The sequence below is a fragment of the Antennarius striatus genome, chromosome 3 (genome assembly GCF_040054535.1).
Source record: "Antennarius striatus isolate MH-2024 chromosome 3, ASM4005453v1, whole genome shotgun sequence".
Classification (NCBI taxonomy): domain Eukaryota; kingdom Metazoa; phylum Chordata; class Actinopteri; order Lophiiformes; family Antennariidae; genus Antennarius; species Antennarius striatus.
In genome coordinates this window covers 25,280,697-25,305,000 of record NC_090778.1, presented here as the reverse complement: position 1 = coordinate 25,305,000, position 24,304 = coordinate 25,280,697, and the positions used below count along the sequence as shown (strand labels likewise).

At 42.2% G+C, this 24,304-nt stretch overlaps 3 protein-coding genes across 6 annotated transcripts in view; 2 read left to right on the top strand and 1 right to left on the bottom strand.

Annotated features, from left to right (window-relative positions):
• Positions 1-11,958, top strand: part of lzts1 (leucine zipper, putative tumor suppressor 1) — a 15,349-nt gene extending 3,391 nt beyond the window's left edge. The window contains exons 1-10 of one of the 4 annotated variants that reach the window (XM_068311180.1): positions 3,364-3,485; positions 4,718-4,905; positions 4,985-5,065; positions 5,152-5,289; positions 6,772-6,934; positions 7,023-7,414; positions 7,489-7,662; positions 7,810-7,941; positions 9,058-9,252; positions 9,432-11,958. In XM_068311180.1, the coding sequence (XP_068167281.1) occupies positions 5,194-5,289; positions 6,772-6,934; positions 7,023-7,414; positions 7,489-7,662; positions 7,810-7,941; positions 9,058-9,252; positions 9,432-9,980 (1,701 nt within the window). In that variant the 5' untranslated portion in view covers positions 3,364-3,485; positions 4,718-4,905; positions 4,985-5,065; positions 5,152-5,193 and the 3' untranslated portion in view covers positions 9,981-11,958. Of the gene's footprint in view, positions 1-3,363; positions 3,486-4,717; positions 5,066-5,151; positions 5,290-6,771; positions 6,935-7,022; positions 7,415-7,488; positions 7,663-7,809; positions 7,942-9,057; positions 9,253-9,431 lie in introns of those variants that run through there. The other 3 variants (XM_068311178.1, XM_068311177.1, XM_068311179.1) reach the window with 3 other exon arrangements.
• A 3,076-nt stretch (positions 11,959-15,034) lies between these two features.
• On the bottom strand, positions 15,035-18,292 carry hspb11 (heat shock protein, alpha-crystallin-related, b11). The gene is made up of 5 exons (XM_068310895.1): positions 18,060-18,292; positions 17,814-17,920; positions 15,735-15,803; positions 15,598-15,641; positions 15,035-15,517 (listed from the first exon to the last, which is right to left on the bottom strand). Exons 1-5 carry the CDS (start codon positions 18,149-18,151, stop codon positions 15,428-15,430), a joined length of 402 nt encoding a protein of 133 aa, XP_068166996.1. The 5' UTR covers positions 18,152-18,292; the 3' UTR covers positions 15,035-15,427.
• smn1 (survival of motor neuron 1, telomeric) lies at positions 18,243-20,552 on the top strand. The gene is made up of 8 exons (XM_068310894.1): positions 18,243-18,393; positions 18,639-18,710; positions 18,784-18,903; positions 19,008-19,199; positions 19,455-19,628; positions 19,840-19,914; positions 20,031-20,138; positions 20,366-20,552. The coding sequence occupies exons 1-8, from the start codon at positions 18,346-18,348 to the stop codon at positions 20,420-20,422; spliced, it is 846 nt and encodes a 281-aa protein (XP_068166995.1). The 5' UTR covers positions 18,243-18,345; the 3' UTR covers positions 20,423-20,552.
• The last annotated feature ends 3,752 nt before the right edge of the window (positions 20,553-24,304 follow it).

Sequence of the window (24,304 nt, the reverse complement as noted above, 5' to 3'; positions counted from 1 at the left end):
AGAGAGAGAGAGAGAGAGAGAGAGAGAGAGAGTATATGTGCTTGGTCAGTAGATAGATGCGTTAGCAGTGAAAGTGAAAGATGGATGGCCGTCTGTAGCCCACATTTCATTCTCAGCTGGTGTTCTGCTGAAGGCCAGATTACTCATCCCACAACTCGAGCACAATGAGTAAGACACAGGATGTGGAAGTGTGTGTGTCTGAGTTTGTGGGACTGGAGGGCCCTCGACGGGCCGCACACGATGACAGAGGGAGAGACTGAGTATTACTTCACCACAATTCAACGTATCGGTTTATCATCCTCTGGAAATGCCCTCAGATGTCAGGCTCGAGTCGTTTCTTTTCCAACTCGCTTTAATTTGCGAGTTTAATTCCCACCGTGTCACGACTGGGATAATGGGGAATGCTGGCTTCATTACATGGGAACCATCAGTTACTTTGTACGAGCCGCAGATCGATTCCAGTTACCTGGCGCGTTGCATCACTCTGGGACCAATATGTTCGGTTTGCATTCAGAGGATCGAAGCACGGCAGGTTCTGATTTAAAGTGGTGATTCCTTCAAGGTTAAAGGTGCAGATTTTTTGACAGTTTTTATTTTACTTTGTAGCCTGCATGGTTTTACACCTACTACTCTGAAATAGCAGTTAGGAAATACTTAAAGGGAAATATTTTCACAACAAGCCCTTCGGTCAGGCTGAGAGCAGAATCAGCTGACAGGCCGATGAGGCAGCATGGACGCTGCGGAAATGATGAGATCAGTTTTTAGGATTTTGCATTTGAAGGTTTTCCTCTTCAGGATTAGACCCTTAGAGTAGCCCGAGTCTTTGATGTCGGATACACCCTCCAGCACTGGGAGCTCCTACAAAGCAAACTTTCCTTTTTTTTTTATCTACTAGGAGCTGTACTGACATTAGTCAAACGTGCTCTCCGCCTGTCAAATACGACAAGCATTCAAAAATCGTAGGTGCGTGGAAATAAAAATGTTTGAAAAATGAATAGGAGCAATGTTGGCAGGCAACTTCACGGAATTTACACATCAAAATCAGTTGACTTTCCATGGGGAATACTCCGGAATACTGGAGGGAGCATGCTTGTGTTGGGGGAAAAAAACCCCAACCTGGATTATCTCCTGGTGAGGCTAACTTGTGCATTGAGAGTCTTTGGATTTTGAATTTAAAAAAAAAAAAAAAAGGGGGTGAAGGAAAAGATTCTTGTGTTGCATAATGGGAAATGTATTTCTGGTTCCGTGTGTACGAGGAACTTCAGCAATTCCTCAGCCTTTATTCTTAAATGGCAGTAAAATTGGGTAAAAGTTTAAGATCTATGTCAGATACTGAAAGCGTTTCAGAGGTTAAAATGATGTGAGCGCTAAAGAAAGCATGTAAACAAAGAACAATAAGCTCTCTGATACTGACCTAAAAAAACAGACACACTGAACTAGATGGATTACACGTGCGTCTGTTGGAAATTACCATAAGGACAGTGAGATTTAAAGTGAAGCCATCTGGCAACGCGGCGTTGTCGGGGTACAGTCAAGAGAGTGGACAGTTTCATGGTCATTGTGACACAGGTATAAATCCTGGATTTTTTTTTTACGGCACGCTGCTGCCTTCCACTGGCTGAGGTAATGGATTGGCCATGCCCTCAGCCGTGTTTGAGCGTGTCTCTGCTTGTGTATGTGGGCGTATTGTCAATCGCTTTGGTGCAGGACGAGGCTTTTTGTCAGGCAGGTCAGCAGGGACCTGAAATGCGGGGAAGACACCCCTACTACCCCCTGATGGGCTAACGCACACACTCTCCTTTGTGTCGACAGAAATCATGCAGCCAATCAGATGTGGGATTAGATGCATGCACACACACACGCGCACACACACCACTACTCCCATCTCACCAAAGGTCTTAAATCACACAGTCGCCTCAAAAAGCCATGGGTCAAAACATTTGTGCTGATTATTGAAATTCCCGATTAAATGTTTCCAATTCACCTCCATATTTGCATCAAATAGAGGGTCGATTGGCCAATTATGTCTCGCAAGAGAGTGAGAAATGAAGTAAAATGTCAGGATCTCTACTGAGGCAAAAAAAAAAACATAACAAAAAGGCCTGGGGGGGCTGAATGGGACTAATCGAGGAACAATGACACTGAAGTGAAAGGATGAGTGAGCAGGGCTGCGGAGCAAGATCTGCAGCGATACTGGAAATTATTTCATTAGTGGGTGAAAAGTTTCAGATAGTGATGATGTAACATCGTGAAAACTGTGGTGAAATCCTGTCCATACAGGCTGAAAGAGTGCAGCATCATAGCACCCACAGTTTATGACTCCAATTGGAGACATTTTACGTTTTCATTGATCATTGCGTGACGATATCGATGAATCAGTGGCGTTAACGCTGTCCGTTTTCTTCACATTAAGAGAATGTATTCTTTCACCTGTGACTGAAATAGAAGCGGGAGATTTATTTGTTGGCGGTAAAAAGAGCAGAGGCAATATCTTTTCTGCCATTGTTGTTTGTTCATTTGGAACACGGTGCCATTTATATTTTCCTGTCGTGATGCGCGATTGTATTTCATCCGCAAGGTGTTTTGTCAACAGTGTGTACTCTGTGGGATGCCAAATCAGAGAGCGACTCTTACTCCAACAATGAGCGATGTGAAAGTGTGGGTTTATTCTCTGTGGGTTTGTGTCGGAGTGCATTTGTTTGTGTGTATCGGTACAAACAGCATAAAGGCAGGATGGTGGTAAATCACTATAAAACGGAGGCTCTCCAGCCCTCTCATTGTGAGGACTAGTCATTTATTTAACACTCAAATATGGTCCTTGGCTGTTTGGGGGGAGAATATATCAACCGGCACAGTGGAGTCCAAACAAAGAGCGGCACACTTCAACACACAAAGAGCAAAAAGAGTGAGACGGAGCACCCTTTTTTTCCTCCTTCAGATGAAGTGTTGTTTGTTCAGGGTGGGTGCAGGGCACGGAGTGGGACGGGTGGAAAAGGGGAGGGTCCGATGGGGGGGGGGGGCTGAATGGTTATTACACAGTGAATTGATGCACAAACGGAGGGTGTCTCTGGGTGATAGTGGGGGAACAAGGTGGGGGGGAGGGGGGTTGAAAGATCTTTTGTCAAGGCTGGGAGTTAATCACTTGAGCGGCACACGCCGGTTCTATGGGAGCACATGTTGTACACTGGCTCCCCTGGGGAGAGTGGGAGGTCACACACACACACACACACACACACACACACACACACACACACACGCACACACACATGCACAGAGCTGAATTTACATGTCGGTTATAATGCAAAGCTGGGGTAGAAAAGAAGAAGATCCACCCCTTTCACTGTTTGTAGACCCTCCTGGCCCTGATGATAGTGCTGCCATTCATTCAGGGCCATAAACACACAGAACACACTCACGTCTGCCAGTTTAGCTCCTCCACCACTGGATTGAAGGTACTGGAGATGGATGCATAGGTTGACCTGGCAGTAAGTAAAATCTATTGTTTCAATAGTCCACTTTTGTGTTAGTGGGGAATTCTAATCCAGCAATGGAAAAGACTCAGGAACATCATCATGTCGTAGATGTCAGTTCAGTTGATTGCTCAGTTTTACACTGCAGTGTGTAATAATTTAACGTGATATACCTTCGTTCAAGAGTCTCAACGGCTTTATTAATTTATAGAGAATATTTTGAATTTTAAAAATGAAGCTGGGCTGACAGGGATTTTATCACAATTAAGCCTTAAACGCTTCTCCTTTCCTCTGTTCACCTTTACAAGCTCGTCTTTTATGCTTCTCTCTGGCTGCTACTCCGTCTTCCTCCGGTGCTCCTGTTATTATCTTCATTGTGTAGCATCTATTTTCTGCATGTCCCATGCAGCCTTTCTGTTTTCCGCACAATGAAAAGTGACAGCCTAAATTGGCGCTGGCAACCTTCGTTCAGCGCTTTCCTTTGCAAAGCATGCCCATCGAACACCTCAGGAAAATGACAGTGACAGCTAAGTGTACCCTTACAAACACCCCAATGGAACCAATAATTATGGATTAGCCTCCAACTAAATGCCATGTAAACTAATAAGCAACTTCTGGCAGGCTATTAGTCTCGTGCTTTGTTGGTGTAGACGTTATAAAATGCTTTAAAGCTGGGGACCAGGTGGTGAGGGGAGCTCACGGCCCTGATCATCCAGTATGAATGGATGCTAAGTGACTACCGGGGCGACTTTTCCCATGTGGGTTGGAGATCAGGACTTGCTACATCTGGAGTCAGGTTTTCTTTCAAATGGACATGAATAGAGAGCATCTATGATTCTCTTTATTTTATAATTCCAGTTAATAGCAATGCAATACCAAACACAAATTTATGGTGGAGTACTATCAGATAGCAGCGGCCAAGTGTTGAGTGGGCAGTAAGTAGCCTAATTGTCAGTTTGTTGAGAGGAAGGGCATCCAAGAGTTATTTGTCAAATCCAACGGCCAAACCATAAATCTTGGCACACAGAGCCGGGCAGAAAGCCAAGGCGGATTTTTTTTTCCCAGCTTTCTTTGTTTATCGAATGTTAACACCTGCTTCAGTGCTGCACCTCTGGACCGGACAGGAAACAATAAAATTAAACCGCTGATAAGAATCAACAGAATTGATGGCATGACTTTGTCCTTTTGTGAAACAACTCTTTTAAAAATCAATATGGGAGTGAATATATCCATTTCCTGTGTTGCAGGTGAAGCCGCCGAGCGAACTTCTCTGGGGTCATGAGTTGTGTCTTCCCATTACTGGAGTGTAACTTAACTGCCTGGACTTTTGCCCCCGCACTCAGCCCACCTATGCCTGCAGGATCATGGGTAGTGTCAGCAGCCTCGTCAACAGCAACAGCCTGGACAGCAAACACTGCAAGGTGTCCGACCACAGGTTGAAACCGGGAGCGAACCCTCATAGAAAGAGTGGAGGCTGCAGCCTTGATGCGTTACTAAAGTGTGGTTTCACTCAGGGCTCCTCATCGACCGCACACCCCGGTAAAGGTCTGTCTCACTCCCAGTCGGGACGAAGTGAAGACTTTTTTTATATCAAGGTGAGCTTGGACGACATGGTTGTGAATACTAGCAGATATAGTGTAGACGGCTCTGACAAGCGTTGTTTTATCCCATTCCATGTCAGGTAAGCCATAAGCAGAGGCCAGTGACCCACAAGGGGGGATCAATGGAAGATCATGCAGGTGGAAAGAAAAGAGATGGGGAATCAGATGGGCGACTGCAACCAAAGCTGCCGCTCATGTCAGGAAACGTTACTGAGAGGGTGAGCAAATTTCCCTTTATTGCTTCTCCCAAAAATTACTATTAGATTTAAAAGTAATATTTCCACATTAATGGGGGAAAATCCAAATTTGCTTTATGAGTGGAGAAACAACTGGCTTTTTGCAAAGTTTGTACTCCCAACCGAATCAGAATTTGACAGGTAATATCTGATAAACTTGTTTGAAACTTCATAAGCTTAAAGATCCTGGCTTATATTACATAATGTTAGTTTATGTTACCTTTATTTAGAACCAGACGACTATAGCATTTTGGGTCTGATTTCCAATCTTCGCTCAAACAAACTGGCTGATGGAGTTTGCTTCATATTGAGTTTGCAGAAATGATTATCAGCCATCTCATATATACTCTCTGCAATACAGAGAATGAAAGCGTCCATTCTGAGTCCGTGCTCACAGCCTCGGGTACTGTTGTACTTCTCTGGAGGGGTTGCTGTGGTTATTCTTATAACCATTTAGAAGTCATACTGCAAAAGCAGCTATAGACTTTAGAAGGCTTACAGCTAAACTCAGGATAAAACTTACACAGCAGGTAGATATAATAGGTAGCAGACATTCCTTCTAACCTGTGTTGAACCTTCCCAGTTTATTAATCACCCCCTCCCAGATTAATGACCTAAGAATGCTTTGATCTTCCTTGAGAAGTCATTTCTGTGCCAAGAATACATAGGAAAACCCAGTCTCATTCAATAGGTCTTTATTCCTCTGGGGCAAGAGGGTAGAAAAGGAGAGAAATAGGAAGCTTCTTTAAAGAGACAGAGCAGGGATTAAGAAAGAAATGAAAGAGAGATCGAGGGCCGGAGAGAGTTTGAGGGAAAGAAAGAAAGGAGGGGAAAAAAGAGGAACGCTATCCCAGTCTGTGAAGTCAGTGAGAAGGAATGCTGAGTTCACAAGCTTTACCTTTTACACTTCAGCAGTAGCTCATATTATTAATACCACAGAAAAAAGCTATTCATCTTCCCTGAGACAGCATATGGGGGCGAGGGGTGGGATGCAGAGCGGAAGGGAGGAAGACAGAAGGGAGGAGAGGTACGGCATCGCTTGTGACGCTCCTGGACAGCACAGATGGAGCATGTGGAATATAAGTTCACCTTTGAAATGAGTTTTCCGTCCCTGACAGGAGAGAATTTTACTTGCTACAACTAATGTGTTGCTTTTCATACTTCCAGCTTGCAGCAAAAGCTATTTTGCACACTTCAGTGGTTTTATTTCTAATATGAAAAGACACGATGGGGAAGAAATCTCTCGCTTTCATTTGCACGAGTTCCGGCATGTGACAATATTTATCTCAGTGAAAGCCAGTCATTATGATTTTAAAGAACGTGACCACTAGCGGCTCTTTGTTCTATCCATAACTGTGAAAGACAACTTGGTTTTTAGCAGGCTGTCAGCTACGATTAGCCACTGAATATAAAAGGCAAATCTGCGAAAGACCATCCCTGTTTTTGTGTTATTCACTCTTCCAGACCTCAGCTGAGAAGTCATTGATCCGTTCCGCTGCCTTCAAGCCCATGATTCCCAGGAACACGTCCTCCGGAGTTGCAGGCCACAGCAGTCTGGACCGTATCCTTTGTCCTCTGGAGAAAGAAAGGAGTCCAGACAACAGACACAAGCAGGACAACTTCTCAGGTCTCCATCTATAATCGAGTACAATGACGCTATTCCAGTTGAATGAAAACTTAGGACATAATAAAATACGGTCGCTTTTCCTTTTCAGGGACTCTTTCAGACTCCGGTCGTAACTCTATGTCCAGCCTGCCCACCCACAGTACAAGTGGCAGCCTAAGTGCTTCCATGGCCCCCGCCAGTCAAAGCGATGGCAGCTCAGCTCCATCAAACGGCCTCGGCAAGAGTGTAACGCCCAGTTTCCCTCCTTGGGTCAACAGGAATAGCGCCAACCTTGACTGTAGCCACAGGACTACTTTAAAAAGCGGGGGGCTGTCACCTAAGGTAAATGGTGATGATGGCTCCCCGCTTTGTTCGGCTGAGCCGAGCCCTCTCTGCGAAACGTCGGGCGGGATCCGATCCCCTCTCACGACAGACGAGTCGATGATTGAGCGTTTGGAACAAAGGCTGCTGGAGAGAGAGACTGAACTGCAGGAGCTACAGGTAAAAAGCTTTTATGAGTTCAGGGCTTATGAGAAGTTTAAATGCATGAGTGATTTGACAAATTCTTGCAATAGGTGAGCTATGAGGAGAAAGAAGCGGACACGCGACACCTGTTTGACGAACCGCAGCGGTGCTGTGCAGAGGAGATGGAGGGGCTGAAGCAGCGAGGGTCCACAATGCTACAACAAGCGACACAAATAGCCGCAAACACCCAGCATGCACTGCAATGGCAGGTCAAGCAACTGCAGGTCAGACCGCCACCGCTTTTCATTTCATTCACAATCAATCAAACAGGCCTTTTCCCATAGACACAGAAAACGGGGTATTTGAAGATGCTAAGAATTGGAACACTTTTCACACTCGCATGAATAAGAAGGAAATGACCTTTTGTGCAGGCAGAAAAGGAGGAGCTTCAGGAGGATGTCTCAAAGCTTACCCGAGAGAAGGAGCTTCTTGAGCTCAGACTGAGCTCTTACGAGACCAAGAACACACACCTTGCTCCTACACTGGAGGAAACCCAGTGGGAGGTGAGTAACGACTGGATATTGGTGGGGATTGAGAACCTTTCTGTACAATATCGAGCTGAGAGGTTGTACAGCTGGAAATGTGCAGCCATATGGCGCAGAGATACTCAAGTGGAGTCGACAGATATTTAATCTTCAAAAAGGAAAAAGTAACGAATGCACAGGAAACAGCAGGAAAACATCTAAGAACTGGAAGCACAATAGGGAAAAGACACAGACTAAACACAATTAACAGGAGGAGATAGGGAACAGGTGGTGCAGAGAGAGGAGGAGATAATGACAGGCAGGTGGAAACAATAAGACAATCCACACAGAGAAGAACTGCAGACAGGAAGTGAAAGGCAAAAACACAAGAAAACTTGATTTTCAAAAGTAAAACAGAAAATGAAATGCATTATATGGGGTATATGTTATTTTACTTTATTATCATTCTTAGTACACAATAGCTCCATGAACAGGACAAGCTAATATAGCTTTTAATATTCAGAAACCAAGATTATTAATGCTTCTTAACCTCTATGACAACATTTTGAAAACTCGACCAGCCATAGAGACTTTAAGGTTTTAAATTAGCCTCATTAAGCACTCCATTATTTTGCTTTTTTTTTAAATCGCACACTATTTCAACTTCTCTTACTTCAAAACTGCAGACAAAAAAAGTTAACAACTTGATGATAAGTGAGGAAGTGCGGCGACAGAGCCAAAAAGGAACTGAAGAACAAGACTGAGATAAAAGGAAAATAGTGTTGCTTTTCAAGACAGTGGGGCTGTCTCCATGGAACCAGAAATATGAACTACTTCAAATTTTAAGATATTCTCAATTGATTTTACTTCTCCAATAATTGATATTAAATAGTGAGGAATAAGAAAAAGTAACATTTCCCCTGCACACTTTTGTGACATGACCTTTCACTTAGTATTATAATTAAGGAGATTAATTAAGGTTGATAGTTTCTGTAAAAAAAAAAAAGTGTCTTGCACTTTTCTTACATAATCCTAAATAAGTCTGGCACAATAAAAATAATTCCCTGGACAGTCTTCAACCGCCAATGTGTTGCACATAATCGCAATGTTTACTCTGACTGTCTCATCTCCTTAATCATGTCCAAATGTACGTAGGTGTGCCAGAAGACAGGGGAGATCTCGCTTTTGAAGAAGCAACTGAGAGACTGCCAGGCAGACGTCAGCCTCAAGCGGAATGAGATCGTCAGCCTCAGGACGTCGCTGAAGGAAAACGCAGCAAAGATGGAGCTGCTGGAGAAACAGAGTCGAGATCACGAGCACAAACTCCATTCACGAACTGTAGAGGTTGAGGTTAGTCTACCGTTGATGCCACTGCAGTTCGTTCCACAGGGGCAGCGCAATAAGATCAGAAGATATAAGATAAGCTATTATGTGGTCATGCTTTAACATTCTTATAATTTGATGCCTCACAGTATTATAATTACATCCGCAATGAATTTCCATCTGAATATTATACATTTTTAATCCAGGTGTGCCAAAATGAACTGCAACGCAAGAGAAATGAGGCTGACTTGCTGAGAGAGAAAGTGGGGAAGCTAGAGACGGACATTCAGGGGATGAAACAGGATCTCGGCGGTGCCAGAGACCAGCGGCAGCAACACAGTGTCCGACTTGAAGTCCATGCCCAGACTCAGGCCCTTGACAGATTAATCCAAGGCTCAGAGTCACTTGCCCATAACCAGGAGGAGGTGAACAGTGGACACGTCTGTACAGATTCACTCATCGGGGAAGTGGAGAGACTGAAGCGACAGCTCGTGGAGGAGAAGGACACACAAGAGAAACTGGCCAGCAGCTTTGAGCAGGAAAGGCAGACGTGGAACAAGGAGAAAGGCAGGGTCATCAGGTACCAGAAGCAGCTCCAGCTAAACTACCTGCAGATGCACAAGAAGAACCAAGACCTGGAGAGGATCCTCAAGGAGGTGACGGCCGAGCTGGAGAGCCGAACGGAGCTCGGCGTGGACATCAACTACAGCTCAGGGTTGCAAACGTACGACGACGTCATCGCCACGGAGATTTGACTACCTGACATGCACATTGTGTAAAAGTGAACTGGGCACTCAACTGTTTTCATATTTATAACACCTGAAGATCACACACTACTAGTTGGTGTTCAACTAGGGTTATCTAATCTTCTTCTTCTAAATCTTTTTTTTGTGTCCAGCTCACAAAAAAAAAAAAAACGAACAGTAAAACTAAAACAATGCTCTTTGTGATGACATTGTTAGCACTTGTTTAAAAGCAAATACTATATCTAAGTTATTTAACTTTGAAATGAGAATTTGTTTTTGTATTTTTACAATACTGTAGAACAGGATCATTCAAATCATGCACAGTTTTGTAATTTAAACACCATTGTTGTTGTTAATTGATGCAAGCCAGACTAAAGCTGATTTATCTGCTTCTTGATTAATGTATGATCACGACACATGATAAGCATGGTTTTGCTACTCTAACAGCTGTCGCTTCCTGCGCGGACAACGGCAGTAATTTATCACTGGTTGTGAATTCTTAAAGCTTCAGTTACTTTGCCTTGTGTATCCATGTTATTGTATGCCCCCACCCCTGATTATCCAGGCTTCTGAAGGACACAGCTTCAACTGTTTGAGTCGTTTAAAAAAAAAAGAAGAAGTGGTATTTGTTATGTAAAACCAAGAAAGCATTTTATAGTTCAGGTTTGTTAAAATCACTGCCAGTTATTGTGCATTTTTACCCCTTTGCATTAAATTCAACTGAGGGAAGGATTGTTGACTTGCAAACAAATGAAACCGCAGCCGATATATTTTATTTCCTCACCTGAGCAATTTGTGATTCTCCAAATTTAAAGTTTCTGTCGTTAAGAGCATTTCAGTAATCAAGAAATTCACGTTGCAAAGAATTGCAGTTTGATACCTGACAATTTAAATCATCGCACATCGCAGTCGGCTAACTCTGTTTACGAGCTCAAACGGCTGCAGTCCGTCAGATTTAATTTCCTTGACTTCATTTGCAAACTCGGATCGAGTCAAATTGATTTTATTTATATGGCACCAAATCACCGCAAAAGTTGTATCAAGGCAGGGCCACACTTTGCGTTCATAAAACCAGGACTTCATTAAGACAGAATTATCTCTGAACCACACAGAGAATGGAACATTAATTACGCTCAGATTCACTTTTGGGTTGTCTTAGGTTAGAAGGAGCTGGATGAGACACTATTAAAGAAAAAAAAACTCAGAGAAAAAGATTAGGAAAAGGGATGAACAGTAAGCTCTCTCTTTCTCCCACTGTTCATCTAACTTTGTAATGGTTAGCTGACAGTGCATCAGCTGGAAAACAATCCGTTCTGCCAGCAGCTATTTGGCTATTCCACTTCCCACAAGAGCAGAGTAGTTTACGAAGCAAAAGTAGAACTACTTCTCCCACTCAGGAGCTCACACAGACAATCAGGTTGAAATTTATTGCGCACACCGTTCAGGAATGTGTGTCAATCTCTGTAATGAGGCGGCTTGAGCTTACTCGACTCGGCACCATTACATTACATCACCGCAGCAGGTCAGGAGAGACTTGGAGGCGGACTAAGTGGAACTCTTGAGGCGAGGTGCTTTAACCAGAGGCACTCGAACTCAAGTGACTGATAAGTGATTTAGAGCCCTTCTTTTGGAACCTAACACAGAGAAGTGTTTAAAAGGTCAACTGATAGCGCATCTTCTGTTTGGTACTAATGAAAATCTATTGGAATATATTAGATTTTCAAAAGGCCAGTGTCTCAAATGAATGAGTTTTTGCCGATTTAGAATTGGAAACAGGTACCAATTACCAAGATAGACTCTAAAGTGTAATTTAACTAGCCTGTTACTGGATTACCTTCCTGTTTGCTTGTTAAAACCATCCTTTTTATCCGCCTCATGTTTGAAGGTATATATAGCTGAACATATCTGACGATACTGATTCTCTATGTCTGCATAGAGGCTTTTGTCATGTTTAGCAAACAACATGTTCAATTATTGCAAAATGTTCTCAGCAAATGCTTGATTAATAAATTTCAGAACTGTTGATACACTTGCATCATCGTGTGTTTTTGCTCAGATCTTTCAAAATTTAAAGTATATAAAACACATGTTTTGAGGTTTTTAAGTATAAATGTGTGACCACCATTTTCCTGCCTTAGATAAATCCATGAAGGGATGTAGCTCAGTGGTAGGGCACATGCTTTGCATGTATGCGGGTTCATTCAATCCCTGGCAATCTGCAACCCTATGGGGCAAAAGAGGGCAAAAGAGGGTGTCACCTGTAGGCTGGTTCCAAAACCAGATAAATGCAGAGGTTCGCAGCAGGAAAGGCATCCAGCCCAAAAAACTTTGCCAAACAAATAGAGGCGTTCATCTAAAAAAAAAAAAATGAAAAAGACTGACATGTTGTGCATGGTGACCCCTAGATGGACAGAGAGCACTTCTCCAGATGCAACCGAAGATGAGCAGTTGACCACTTAAGTTTGGTATGAGAACAACGGGCTTGTTTTGGTTTGTAGAAAAGTTATGTTGTTGTGCATTATCTGTCTGGGTAGCCAGGAGCAATAAAGTAGGAGCAAAAAAAAAAAGGTAATGTATTTCTTAATGCTAAAAGTTTGAGCATGGAGAACCAGTGAAGAGGCATTTGAGATGATTTAAGTTAAACAATCCTTTAAAACCCGTCTCAGATGGGCCCAGTTTTTTGAAACAAGTGTGAGGCACACATGCAATGTTTCTGTTATTTTATTAACATATTGAGATGCCACTCATTCACGGTAAAAGATCAATGGTGAATAACTTGGCTTTGGAAGCTGAGAAAAAAAGTCTACTTTATAGATTCTCCAGTGGGTAAAGTGTGACCAAAAAAACGGTTATTAATATTTATATTGAGTGTACAGTACATTAAAAATCATTAAACGCACCCCATGCCAACCCTTCATTATCATTCTCCATTGTCTTTGGACTCAAATAATGAGAGGATTGTTTTCCTCTCACGGCTAATCATCTCATTTCGGCCTTTATTAGTGTTTCCATTCTCATTCAGACGCTCCCCTCGGCTCTGAAATGACTGAGCCGATCGGACCAAATCAAAACCAAAATCAAATTAAAGCCCATTGTCAACGCATGCAGCTCCATCGCCGACATGAAAGGGGAACCACACAGAAGAGATAAGAAGAAATTCAAAGAAGCTGGTTTGACATGGAGGGAAATAAAAGATTTCTATGTGTGACGGCAATTCTTACTCGAAATAGTAACAGAATAATCACTGGCATGATTCAGTGTCAGACATTTAGATATACTTTTGGGTTATGGCATGCATCACGTTGAATAGACTAAGCCAAACATACAGACTTTTAGTCCAACAGATGTCTCAGGGTGATTGGACAGCAGTTAGGCAGCCATCAGGAGACACTGGTCGATAATTTAGCCCTGCCCTGCAGTGACATGGTAATAACACACTCATATCCCGCTGTGATTCTCCTGATCGGCTGACAGTCAAGCACAAAAGAGCCTGAATTCATTAGCACCAGGGAGGTGCATTTGCATGTCCATCCAACCTGGAAAAAAGGGCTCTCTGATTTAATATTCACAGCACAATAACGGTGATAAATTCATAAGCTGAATTATAGTGGGGGGAAAATATCTTGCACTTTATTCTTATGAGTTTGCACTTCATTTCACAGCCCAACCCTTTAACATAATGATAAATATTCTATATCGGTAAATAATAGATGAGTCAATAACACTGTATCAGTTCCTACCTTGCCCTCATTACTCATTGTGCGCTCACATACTCAAATGCACTATATTCCATCCATACCACTAAGCAATTAGTTGCTCTAAAATATCAAGGGGCTAGTTATCCAAGCATGTATTTCATATTTTTAGTGGTTTATTCTGAGTCCCACATGCAGACCGAGTCACAGCAAATATGGGCTCAGCAAATCCCCTGGCTCCTCCGCTGTCGGCAAAGTAATTGGGGAGGGAGTCCCAAAGGGTCCCCGCACACTGCTGAACCCTTTTGCTGCCGACATGTTGAAATGGCAATGGAGGCAGGTAGGAGTCAGTGTTATGTGGAAATGCAAGCGTGGAGGATATCAGTCCAGGAGGTGGCTTGAATGCTTTGTCTGAATAGGTCTGCAGTGTTCAGAGACCCGCGGGTTGTCTGGGAAACCATCTGGATCCAAACCCTTCCAGCCGCATCTCCCACTGCTGGATCCCCATTTCTATGGAGATGTAAAATTCTACCCATGTGGGGGGGGGGTTGATGCCGATTTAAGATCCCACTGCTCAAAAGAAGTGAATCATAACTCGTATCATCCCCCCCCCCCCCCCCACACACACACACACACACACGCACACACTGGTATGAAAATGTTTGGGCACCCCTGATCATTGTCAATATTTTCCTTTATAAATCATTTAGCAGACGAACACAGTGACATTTGAGAAGTATATGTACATGTATATGTACAGTGTGTGTGTATGTATATATATGTGTGTGTGTGTGTGTGTGTGTGTGTGTGTGTGTGTGTGTGTGTGTGTGTGTGTGTGTGTGTGTGTGTGTGTGTGTGTGTGTGTGGGTACAGGCCCTTAAATACTCTTTCTCATGATTGGCTTCACCTGTGTGTGTCAGCCAACAAACAACGGGCTGCCAAAACAATGTGTTCCAATAATCAGTGCTAAATGTATTCATCAATAAAACAAAAATGGTGTTTATGCACTTGCCTACTTTTTTTAAATGAACTATAGTGTATTTCTGTGTATTCTGTGTAACTATAGTGTATTTGTGTATAGTGTATTTCTCGAAATACACTATACACACACATACACACACACGCACACACACACACACACACACACACACACACACACACACACACACACAGTTCTCAGGTTGTCATGTGACCACAGACGCTTAAAAAAGTGATATACAGTTATTATTACAGTTTTAGAACAAAGACTCATAAAAAAAAATCAGTCTGATGGAACGACTTGCCCCAAGCTCAGAGTACACAATGTGCATGGGGATCAGATAAATCCAGCCACTTTTAAATATGAACATAAAAATTAACAACTTTAGACAAATCTGATCTTTAATAATTCCATCAAACAAAGGCAAACACTCTTGTGCTCAGTGTGAACCTGCTCTCATAGGTGACCAGAACACCAATGGCGGACCTGTCCATCCTGGATCGGGTAAAGCTGTTTGGTGTCAGGGTGTCTACACCAGTCCCACTAGAGGACGCCGGACCCTCATGCCCCTCCTTGACAGTTTGGTACATAATCCATAATAATTTTCCATAAATCTCCAGACGGCCGTTTCACCTGTACAACCACGGTGCTGGGCTGCATACCAAATATTACACTGAACTTCCTCCTCTGTCCGATGACACCCGACAGCTCCTCCTATCTATTTTGTAAATGACCCAAAGCACAAAGGTGACACCCCCTGTCCCCCCCTTGTCAATTGGCCTCTAATGAAGCATCACTCTGTGCATTGAAATGAAGGCATCGTATCCTGCTGTGACTGTTAATCGCAGGTGCGTCGCGCTGCTTCCCTTTAGCTGAAACAGAAAAATAAAGACAAAAAGTTTTATTTTTCCTTTTCATTCTTTTCATTTTACATAATTCCTTTAAAACTTACCGAAATACTATTTGACTGGAGGTGTCCCTCTGTATGTGCAAATTCTGGAAGACAGTCAGCTTGTTTATACCAAAGTTTTCAGCTTTATGCTCAAAAGCTGGCAGATATAGTCGGCCGACCCTCTATCCTCTGTTTACCTTTATCTGTAACATGCTGAAATTGAGAAGGATCTTCTGCAGTAGTTTCCTCAATCTTCAGATGCTTGACTGCAAAAGAAATATTACACGATAAATCAATTTCTATTTTCTTGTTACAGTTGTTTACTGATCGGTTCTAGACTGTAAAATCTGTAATGTGAAGTTTATAAAGTCATTAACGGTCCTCATATGATGGTTTATTTTGTTTTCTAGAGTCACCATAAAGTTTGTGGTCGTCAATGAAAAGTCTCAGCAACCATTAAGGTTCAAGCACCCCTGAGGATAAACCCACTTTCTATGCAGCACAACTTCTTACTTCTAATTTTTCCAATACTTTAGTTTATGACCAAATAAAATAAAAAAAATAATATAAATAAATAAAGAGAGAAAATAATACAGGTGATTGAAATGCAGGAAAGAGGAGGAAAAATGCCTGACATACAGGATGGAGTCCAACACAGGTTACTATGGCAACAACCGGGGCACCCCATGTAAAAATGTGGTTATATTGGCATTAATAATCAATATAACCAAATTTTTGAGAAGCATATAAAATCAAAATACTTATGAATGGTTTAAATTTATATGTCTGTATATATGTATATTTTGAAACACCAAGCCCATAAATTGTTGGAGTGTCCTGCATTAGGTGAAAACAGGTACACATTTTTTAAGTTGTTTTGAGATTTGTTAATAAACAGAAAAGAACAAGACGCACGAGAACAAGAAGTACAAGTGCAGCGTGCTTCAGTAATTGGACTAATGACGTCAAATTAGTGCATAGCCACACAGCACAGAGGTGAGAGCCAAACATTTTCCTGCTGGCATAGAAATTTTTTCATATTTACATGACAACACTTTGGAATACACGATGAATGAGTTCATAGAGGAGGGAAAAACACAAGCGTGGTAACGCAACAAACTTATGAGCAGAAAAGAGATCATCTCTCTCTCAGCTCATTATACCTCAGCCTCTCTCATCTTGAAGTGAGCAAATACAAGGGAAGTTCACAACAACTAATGTCCGCGATGTTGAAATGGAAAACGATGCTTTGAAAAGTAAGAAAACATTCAGGAACCTCAAGAATCAAGACCTAATTTTTTTAAAAAGTCAAACAGTGTTTCAAAACTATTTTCTATATTATGAGAGATATCTAAATCTGGAGAGATCAGGGGGAAATGATGTTTCTGGGCAAAGTATATCAGGGTGATGTTATTGTAAAGTAATTTAATTATAATTTTAAAATAAATTAAACCTAAAGGCACTGCGGTGCTCCACAGAGAGGCTGAGTGGTGTCTGGAGGAATAACAGTCAATGCCTTTGCTCAACCTCTGATTAACTATAACTCAACAAGTTAGATGCAATAATCCATAATGATTTTGGATAAATCTCTAGACATCCATTTCAACAACACGACTACACAGCTAGCGTACTGATTAATAAACTATTTGTGCTCTTCTGTCCAGCAACTCATGTCCAATGACAGCTCCCTGGTACTGTATTTAGTTCATAAGTGACCCAAAGCACAAAGGTGACACCTACTGGAGCAACTATACTATACTATACTATACTATACTATACTATACTATACTATACTGTACTGTACTATACTGAGTCTACAAATGTTTCCTACTCTTTTTGAATTAATAATAGATATAAAACTTTATTAACTGCTAACATTTTTGGTGCAAACTAGAAGCATTTATTTTAGATGAGTTCATCCAGTTTGACCTCAATAGTAAGTACAATTTATAAACTAAAAATGAAAAAATTTGAACATGATCATTTTTCTTTCCTGTAGCAAATTTTAACCACTTTTTTTGGTCAATCTATTCATTTAAATGTAAATAAAATGAGGTCACTGACAGATCCCTCACCTAGTGTGGGAATAAAAAAAAATCCGCTCTGATCACCAATAGGACACTTAATATGTGATACTATCAAAACGTGTGACTAAACAAGCCTTTTCTGTATTAATAAAACTAATATAACTTGTGCTTGCAGTATGATTCCCCACCCGTGACCCCCGTGACCTCGTGACCCCTGTGACCCCACCGGAGTGGGAGGCGCTAACACACCGTTGTAGGTGTCCACCGTCAGTTCTGTGAGCGTCACCGGTTTCTCGAAACGAATCGTGATTTGCTGGGGAAACATCCCGGTCGACATCCAAAATGTTTCCGTGTCTCTATGCGAGAGGAAATAAACAAATACTAACGTTACTATTCACAGATTAAACCTGTACAATTAACTTTTAGTTTTAATTTAACCTCGTTTTTAACGTCCATTGTTTTGGCTACAGCTCCCTGAAGTTAGCTAACACTCACCCGTCGATGAGGTTTGCGGGTGGATTATTGTTATCGCTGGATGTGGCGAACACCACCGTAGCACCTAAAGCGTTTAGTGAAGAATAAACCATATTTATCCAGTCGGAAAAAGACAAACAAGAAATGTCTTCTTGTAATAAACAACTAGCGACGGCTGTTGCCAGGTCAACCGAAGCGCGTCGCGAGATATACACGTCATCACTGGGCTCCGTAACTATTTCCGACGCATGTCGCTGCTTTGCTGGTTAGCAGTTAACAGTTCGCTGCTAAGTCTAAACTTGTATACATGGCGAACGGCTGCGAAGACGCGCTGTTTACTCGCGGAAACGGACAGGTGAGTCAAAATTCACTCCGGAACATAAAGCTGGTGACACGCGAGCGTTTAGAGGCATATTTACATTTATTTTAAATGGTTAGCTTTAAGCTAAGCTACTAAGGAAAGTCTTGTTCCACCCCATTGGGTAACAAAGAACTGCATAAACAAGCTACGATTAAGTCAGCTAGAGCAAACATTTTATGAAGGTAGACTAGAAAAAATATTTCTCCACCAGATATTTATGTTTTTTCTTTTTTTTTCAGAGTGATGATTCGGATATATGGGATGACACAGCTTTGATAAAGGCGTATGACAAAGCAGTGGCTTCATTCAAGGTAAAACAGGTGTTACGTCACACATGCGTGAGCCACTTGTATGTCTGACTCTCTGCTCTGCTTCTTATGGCAGACTGCCTTAAAGGGAGAAGAGGGGTCACAAACGTCCAAAAAAAGCCAGCCGGGGAAAAAACGCAAGAATAACAAGAAGAACCAAAGCAGGAAAAGACCCAATGCACCGCCAGAAAAAGAAGTGTGTAGCTCAGAAGAGCAGATTTATTCTGAGTTCTTCAGTGGCGTACATTGTGGGGATGATGCTGTAGTAAACAACATCGCTGTTGGTTGTGTTTGTCACAGTGGCAGGTTGGGGACTCATGCAGCGCCTACTGGTCGGAGGATGGCCAGCTCTACCCAGCGACTATCGCCTCCATCGATGAGGAAAGGGCCACCTGCATAGTGGTTTATACAGGTTATGGCAACGAGGAGGAGCAGAACCTGCATGATTTGCTGTCAGAGATTTCTGAGGCAGATGAAGAAAAGTCTACTGAGGTGATCTGACAAACGTAGATACTTCTAATCAATAGGAAATGTGGTATTTATAAGGTTTGCCTGATAGATCAACAGGTTAATTGTAGTCTTTATTGAATCTCTTTCAGTGCTAATTTGTTTGGGGTTTTTTTAGTAATTGCATTTTTTAAGTAATTGCTTCTTCTTTTTTTTTACAAGTTTCTATTTGTATTCATCAAGGTGTAACAGAAAGGGAGTAAGAACTCAAAACTGAAGGGATTTGTCTCTGCCATTCAGGTAAAAGATCCAGAATCATCTACAGAAGAGAGCGACAGGTCAGCCACACCAAGCCAACACAAACAACCCCACAGTAAACAGAAGTCCAAGGCCTACAAAGATTCTCCTCCTCCGTGGGCTTCAGGATTCCCTGCATTTCCTCCAGGACCACCGCCCATGCACTCTTTCAGAAGGGTAAGAGGGATGAAATAAAAGGACAACAAGTAATCTATTTCCATATAGTGTTTCAACTCTAGTGGAAACAGTTTTGTATCATCGTAAGCCTTTGTTCCTGCGTAATGTCTATGGAAAGTCCTGAAAGTAGCAGAAAATATATTGTTTCATACTGTGATTATTTTATTAAAAATAAGAGTTCCCCTATCTAATACTGTTTTTGTGTTCTCAGGAGGGAAACAGACGATCTGATGGCCATAGACCTGTACCCCCTTCTTGGCCTCCCATGATGCCTTTTGGTCCACCTGTAAGTTGAAGTCCAATAGGTTTCTGTTATATTTAAAACAACATTAGAGCACCTGAGCCATCCTAGTGATGTGTAAAGAATTAAAAGGCAACATGTTGTTAATGTCTCTGCTTCAGATGATCCCTCCACCTCCACCAATGAGCCCCGACATGGTGGACGACGAAGCCTTGGGCAGTGTGCTCATCTCCTGGTACATGAGTGGATACCACACAGGATACTACCTGGTGCGTACGCAGAAACCTACCGATCTGTAAATGAGCATATGCTGCTTCTGTTTGAATCATGCAACAAAGAGTCGTGGGCTTGTGGAATATGATAATGCGGATGCAGTTTTGCTTATTTGGTGGAGATTCAACAACTTTTTCATCAAATGCTTCCGGCTGTAACAGACGGGAGTCTTTGACTTTGGAAAGAGGAGCTATTTTAACATATTCCTCTTTTTTTTTAACAGGGGTTGAAACAAGGACGCAAAGAAGCTGCCAACTGGACAAGGCTGCACCACAAATGAAATGATCAAATCAAGATTTCATAGATTCTCTTTCTTTGGACGTCGAGAGAAATGCAAGGAAATCTGTAAAGAAAACATTCAATGAGGAAGGTTTTGTATTCTTTGTAAATAGAAATAAAAAATATCTGGGCACAGCTGATCGCTTGCTCGTTATTGATTTTATTACGCTACAGAACAGATGCGCTGTTGCAAAATAACAAAATATTGGACAGTAGATGTAGTTATTGCCATTTGTAATTTCACAATCATGCCTTCTTCCCGCTCCTGAGAATCTAAACCGATGTGTTGGGGAAGATTCTCTGCCAAACCCCAATAACTTTAAGACTGGAACCTGCAGGGCTGGAAGACCAAGGCTCTCCATGTAGAAGTTTGGTAGCCGCATCTACAACCAGGCTGCTGGAGGGGATGGGGGTCAAAGGTGAAGCTTTCTGATGAGGGGCTGTCAGAGGGAAGCATGATTCCAAAGAGATTTCTACCAGTTACAGCTATAAACTATTTAATGGATTTCATGGGGGTTTTATCCAACATAACAAAGAAGGGTGTATTATTGAAATATGAGAGACTGACCTTCAAAATTATTTACAAGTAAAACTGAAAAATGTAGAGGACATGTATTCTTCCCCTCGCAATGTGAAGGTCGGGTGCACCCAGTTGCCTCCAGAAGTCTCATAATGAGTTAAATAAATCATAAATAGAGGTCACCTTTGTTCATGTAATTAATTCCAAGAACATTGAAAAAAGAAATGATCTCAAAAGCCAAGGTGGAAACCAAACGGGACACGGTTGTGGAGAATTGGGAATTGGGTTTGTAAATAATAAAAATAGAACATATTTATAAAAAGAAAAGGATTTCCAGACCCACTTCTCAGGAGCGAGACAACCCGCAGGACATATATTAGTAATGCACTCTGCAAACCTGGCCTTTATGGAGGATGGGTGAAAAGAAAGCCTGTCTGGACTTTGTTACGAGGTGTGAGAGAGAAGTCATATGTAAAAGAAGGTCCTGTTATCAGACGAGACCATCTGCTGACGTGCTTTGTGTGGAAACTCATTACTGTATCAATCGTCATGCTGTGGTGATGCTTCTGATCAGCAAGTAGGAGTCTGCGCGGGCTAGAGGGCAGGAGTGGATGCAGCCAAAAACACAGGAAGTCTCACAGAAAATCTTAAGTTTGTAAGAGATTCCAGTGAAATTTACCCTCCAGCAGGACGATGACCCTACGCACACAGCCAGAGCTGCACCGGAATGCTTCAAGGCACAGAATGTTAATGTCTCAGGAAGGCTGCGATCTCAGTCCGATTGAGGATCTGTGACAAGACTTCAGACTGACTTTTCATCCTCCATCCAAAAAACTGCCGTCTGATGGAAACCCAGACCAAAAAAGGGTTTGTGCACAAACAAAAGACACTGATTCCAAGGGAATTGAATATTTTGACTGGACAATGTGTGCTTGTAATGGCAAGTATTGTCCAGCAGAAGTCAGGCTCGTCTAATGTGTCCAAAAAATGTGGGATGAATACTCAATGAGTTGACCTTAAACCTGTGTAGAATCCCCACCATACATAGAGGGAAATACTCTCCATTTCTAATCCTGTGTCTGCTGCGCCTGTGTCTCCTGGTACGCCAAGAATACAACCGTGAGCCAGGCTTAAGCCTAGCTTTAGTCCCTCTGGTGCCTTCCACACAGTTAATTCAGAAGATTGTTGCATGGTATGCCTCGCATTCAAGCTCTCCGTTTTCCCCTGAAGCGCTCCCTCGCCGCACCACCCAATATAAGATCACATCCATCATAGTGTTTTTCAGCTCGCATCAGTGCGGTGTGTATTTCAGGATGCTACAAGGCAAAGGTTCCAACTATAGACTGCTGCATCAGGCCAGTCGAGAAGATAGAGGTTCTTAAGGTTATTGAGACATTAAGATAATTGAAAAGACATTTTTTTGAGTCTCAAGGCCGACATTTCTTTACAGTTACATATGGTAAATATCTGTGGTATAAGAGTCTGAGGGCCCTTATGGTCTTATTAACTTTTGCATCAGCACAACTGTAATTTAATATATATTTTCTTTATTGTCCTCAAAACCAACCGTTGAATGTTTGAGGTTTAATATTGTAAGAACAGTAGGGTAAGCATGGGAAATGCCGCTTGCAAGTGTATATTTAGAATATAGAAAAACACATGTAATTACAGTGGGAACGGCCGCAATCATTCTCCTTCAGTCTGGAGCTCTTTCATTCCCTAAAAAAGAGGCCAAACTGATTTCCCATATTTCCTGTACTAGTGATGTGCTGCCTGCTTACACCCACTCTGGTTTAAACTGCTGGGGAACTGATCATATGCACTACTGTCTGTGTTTGATGACCAGAGAGGACTTTGTTGTACGATGTAACAACATATTTGTCATCTGGTTTTTTTTTTGTTTTTTTGGGGGGTTTTTTCTTGTGCCATGTGATCTGCCTCCAGCTGCTCCATAGTCGCTGCTTTCCGGGTGAAGAGCAGTCCCTTTGTTTGTGTTCTGTCTGTGGTCGTCAGTTTATAGCCCACTGCGACTGAGCCAACGTTAACTCCGGTATTTGATTCTCACTATGCCGGTTCCCTTTTGTCTTTGCCTATTTGTGTGGGCAAAAGAGATGGAAAAAAAGTGACAGCAAGAGGAGTGAACTTATAGTTTGTCAGATGTCAGAAAGGGAGTATGCTCCGTAAAGAGCAGTGATAAACCAGACCTATCTTTCCCTGGCAGACTGGGTTGAAAATCTTCTATTGTGAAGCTTGTATGGAGAAGAGCGAGGAGCTAAAGGGGGTTCAAACCCAGCTGGGAATGTTCTGTCCACCCTCCCCACACCCCCACCACCCCTCCAACCTCCTTGCTGACCAGAGCATGTAAACAGAATCTGCATTTCACATAGCTCCTTCTAGGAAGAGCAGACAGACATCCAACTGAGAACACACTTTCCTGCATGAGTTACAGCTCCTCCAGCTATTTACCCAGGCTTGTGACATCAACAAACATCCTGCTTTTAAATAACTTGGGGTGGGGGGTTAGAGAAAGAGGGGGGCTGCACAAGTCCCATTTTACTAATTCCACAGAGACCCAGCACTGCATTTAAAAACTGCAGTCGTCATTACTTGTTTAAGATTGCGGTGCAAACGCCGTTAACCTCTGCAGAGTTTTCTAAAGCAGGAAATGATGAATTGGGACTATTGAGCCTAATTGGAAAGAGATTGTCTGTGCTAAATCACCGGATTAAAGTGTGTCCAAGACAAAATGTGCAGGATGCACAGAGCATTAAATTGCTCAGTCATGTGGCTGAAGCATGGCACAGTGGGGAAAAGAAACACTATGTTTTCGTCTTTTGTTCCAAAGAGCTCAAACAAGCGTCTGGAAACTAAATTTAGAATTTATTATTGGCAGACAGACAACAGATTCCAGAATCAAGGCACAATCTATTCAGAACAAAAAAAGAGAAGTAAATGTTCTCATCATCATGACATGATTGCAGAGTGTGGAGTTAATTTCCAATCCAAGGTTGATCAAAGCCGTTCTTCTGCAACTGGTAGGAAAAATCACAGTGTATGACGACTCAGAATTACACAAATCCTTTAAAGTCCTTTGTGGATTTTGGATGCTTTCTGTCTCTGTTGATGGATACCATTTTAGATTGTGTCAGATGACAAAATTAGGATTACACACTATCAGAATGTAAAGACAACGCTGTATTTTCCTTTTATTGCTTCAGAATAATCTTGTAATAAATAATGAACTTCTTACTGAGAATGCTGGGAATGTGAGGATCTTCACCTGAACCTGAATCAGATGCGAGTCCCACTACCTGATTAAAACTCTTCTTCTTCTTCTGGGGCTGAATAATCAGCAACTTCCTG

Coding starts and splice junctions, on each gene's coding strand:
- smn1 (XM_068310894.1), top strand. CDS start 18,346: ATGGCGAACGGCTGCGAAGACGCGCTGTTTACTCGCGGAAACGGACAG. Junction 18,904..19,007: donor ATGCACCGCCAGAAAAAGAA/GTGTGTAGCTCA, acceptor TGTTTGTCACAG/TGGCAGGTTGGGGACTCATG. Junction 19,629..19,839: donor CCATGCACTCTTTCAGAAGG/GTAAGAGGGATG, acceptor TTGTGTTCTCAG/GAGGGAAACAGACGATCTGA.
- hspb11 (XM_068310895.1), bottom strand. CDS start 18,151: ATGGTTTATTCTTCACTAAACGCTTTAGGTGCTACGGTGGTGTTCGCC. Junction 15,804..17,813: donor GACGGTGGACACCTACAACG/GTGTGTTAGCGC, acceptor TTTCTTTTGCAG/TCAAGCATCTGAAGATTGAG. Junction 15,642..15,734: donor TCAGCATGTTACAGATAAAG/GTAAACAGAGGA, acceptor ACTGTCTTCCAG/AATTTGCACATACAGAGGGA.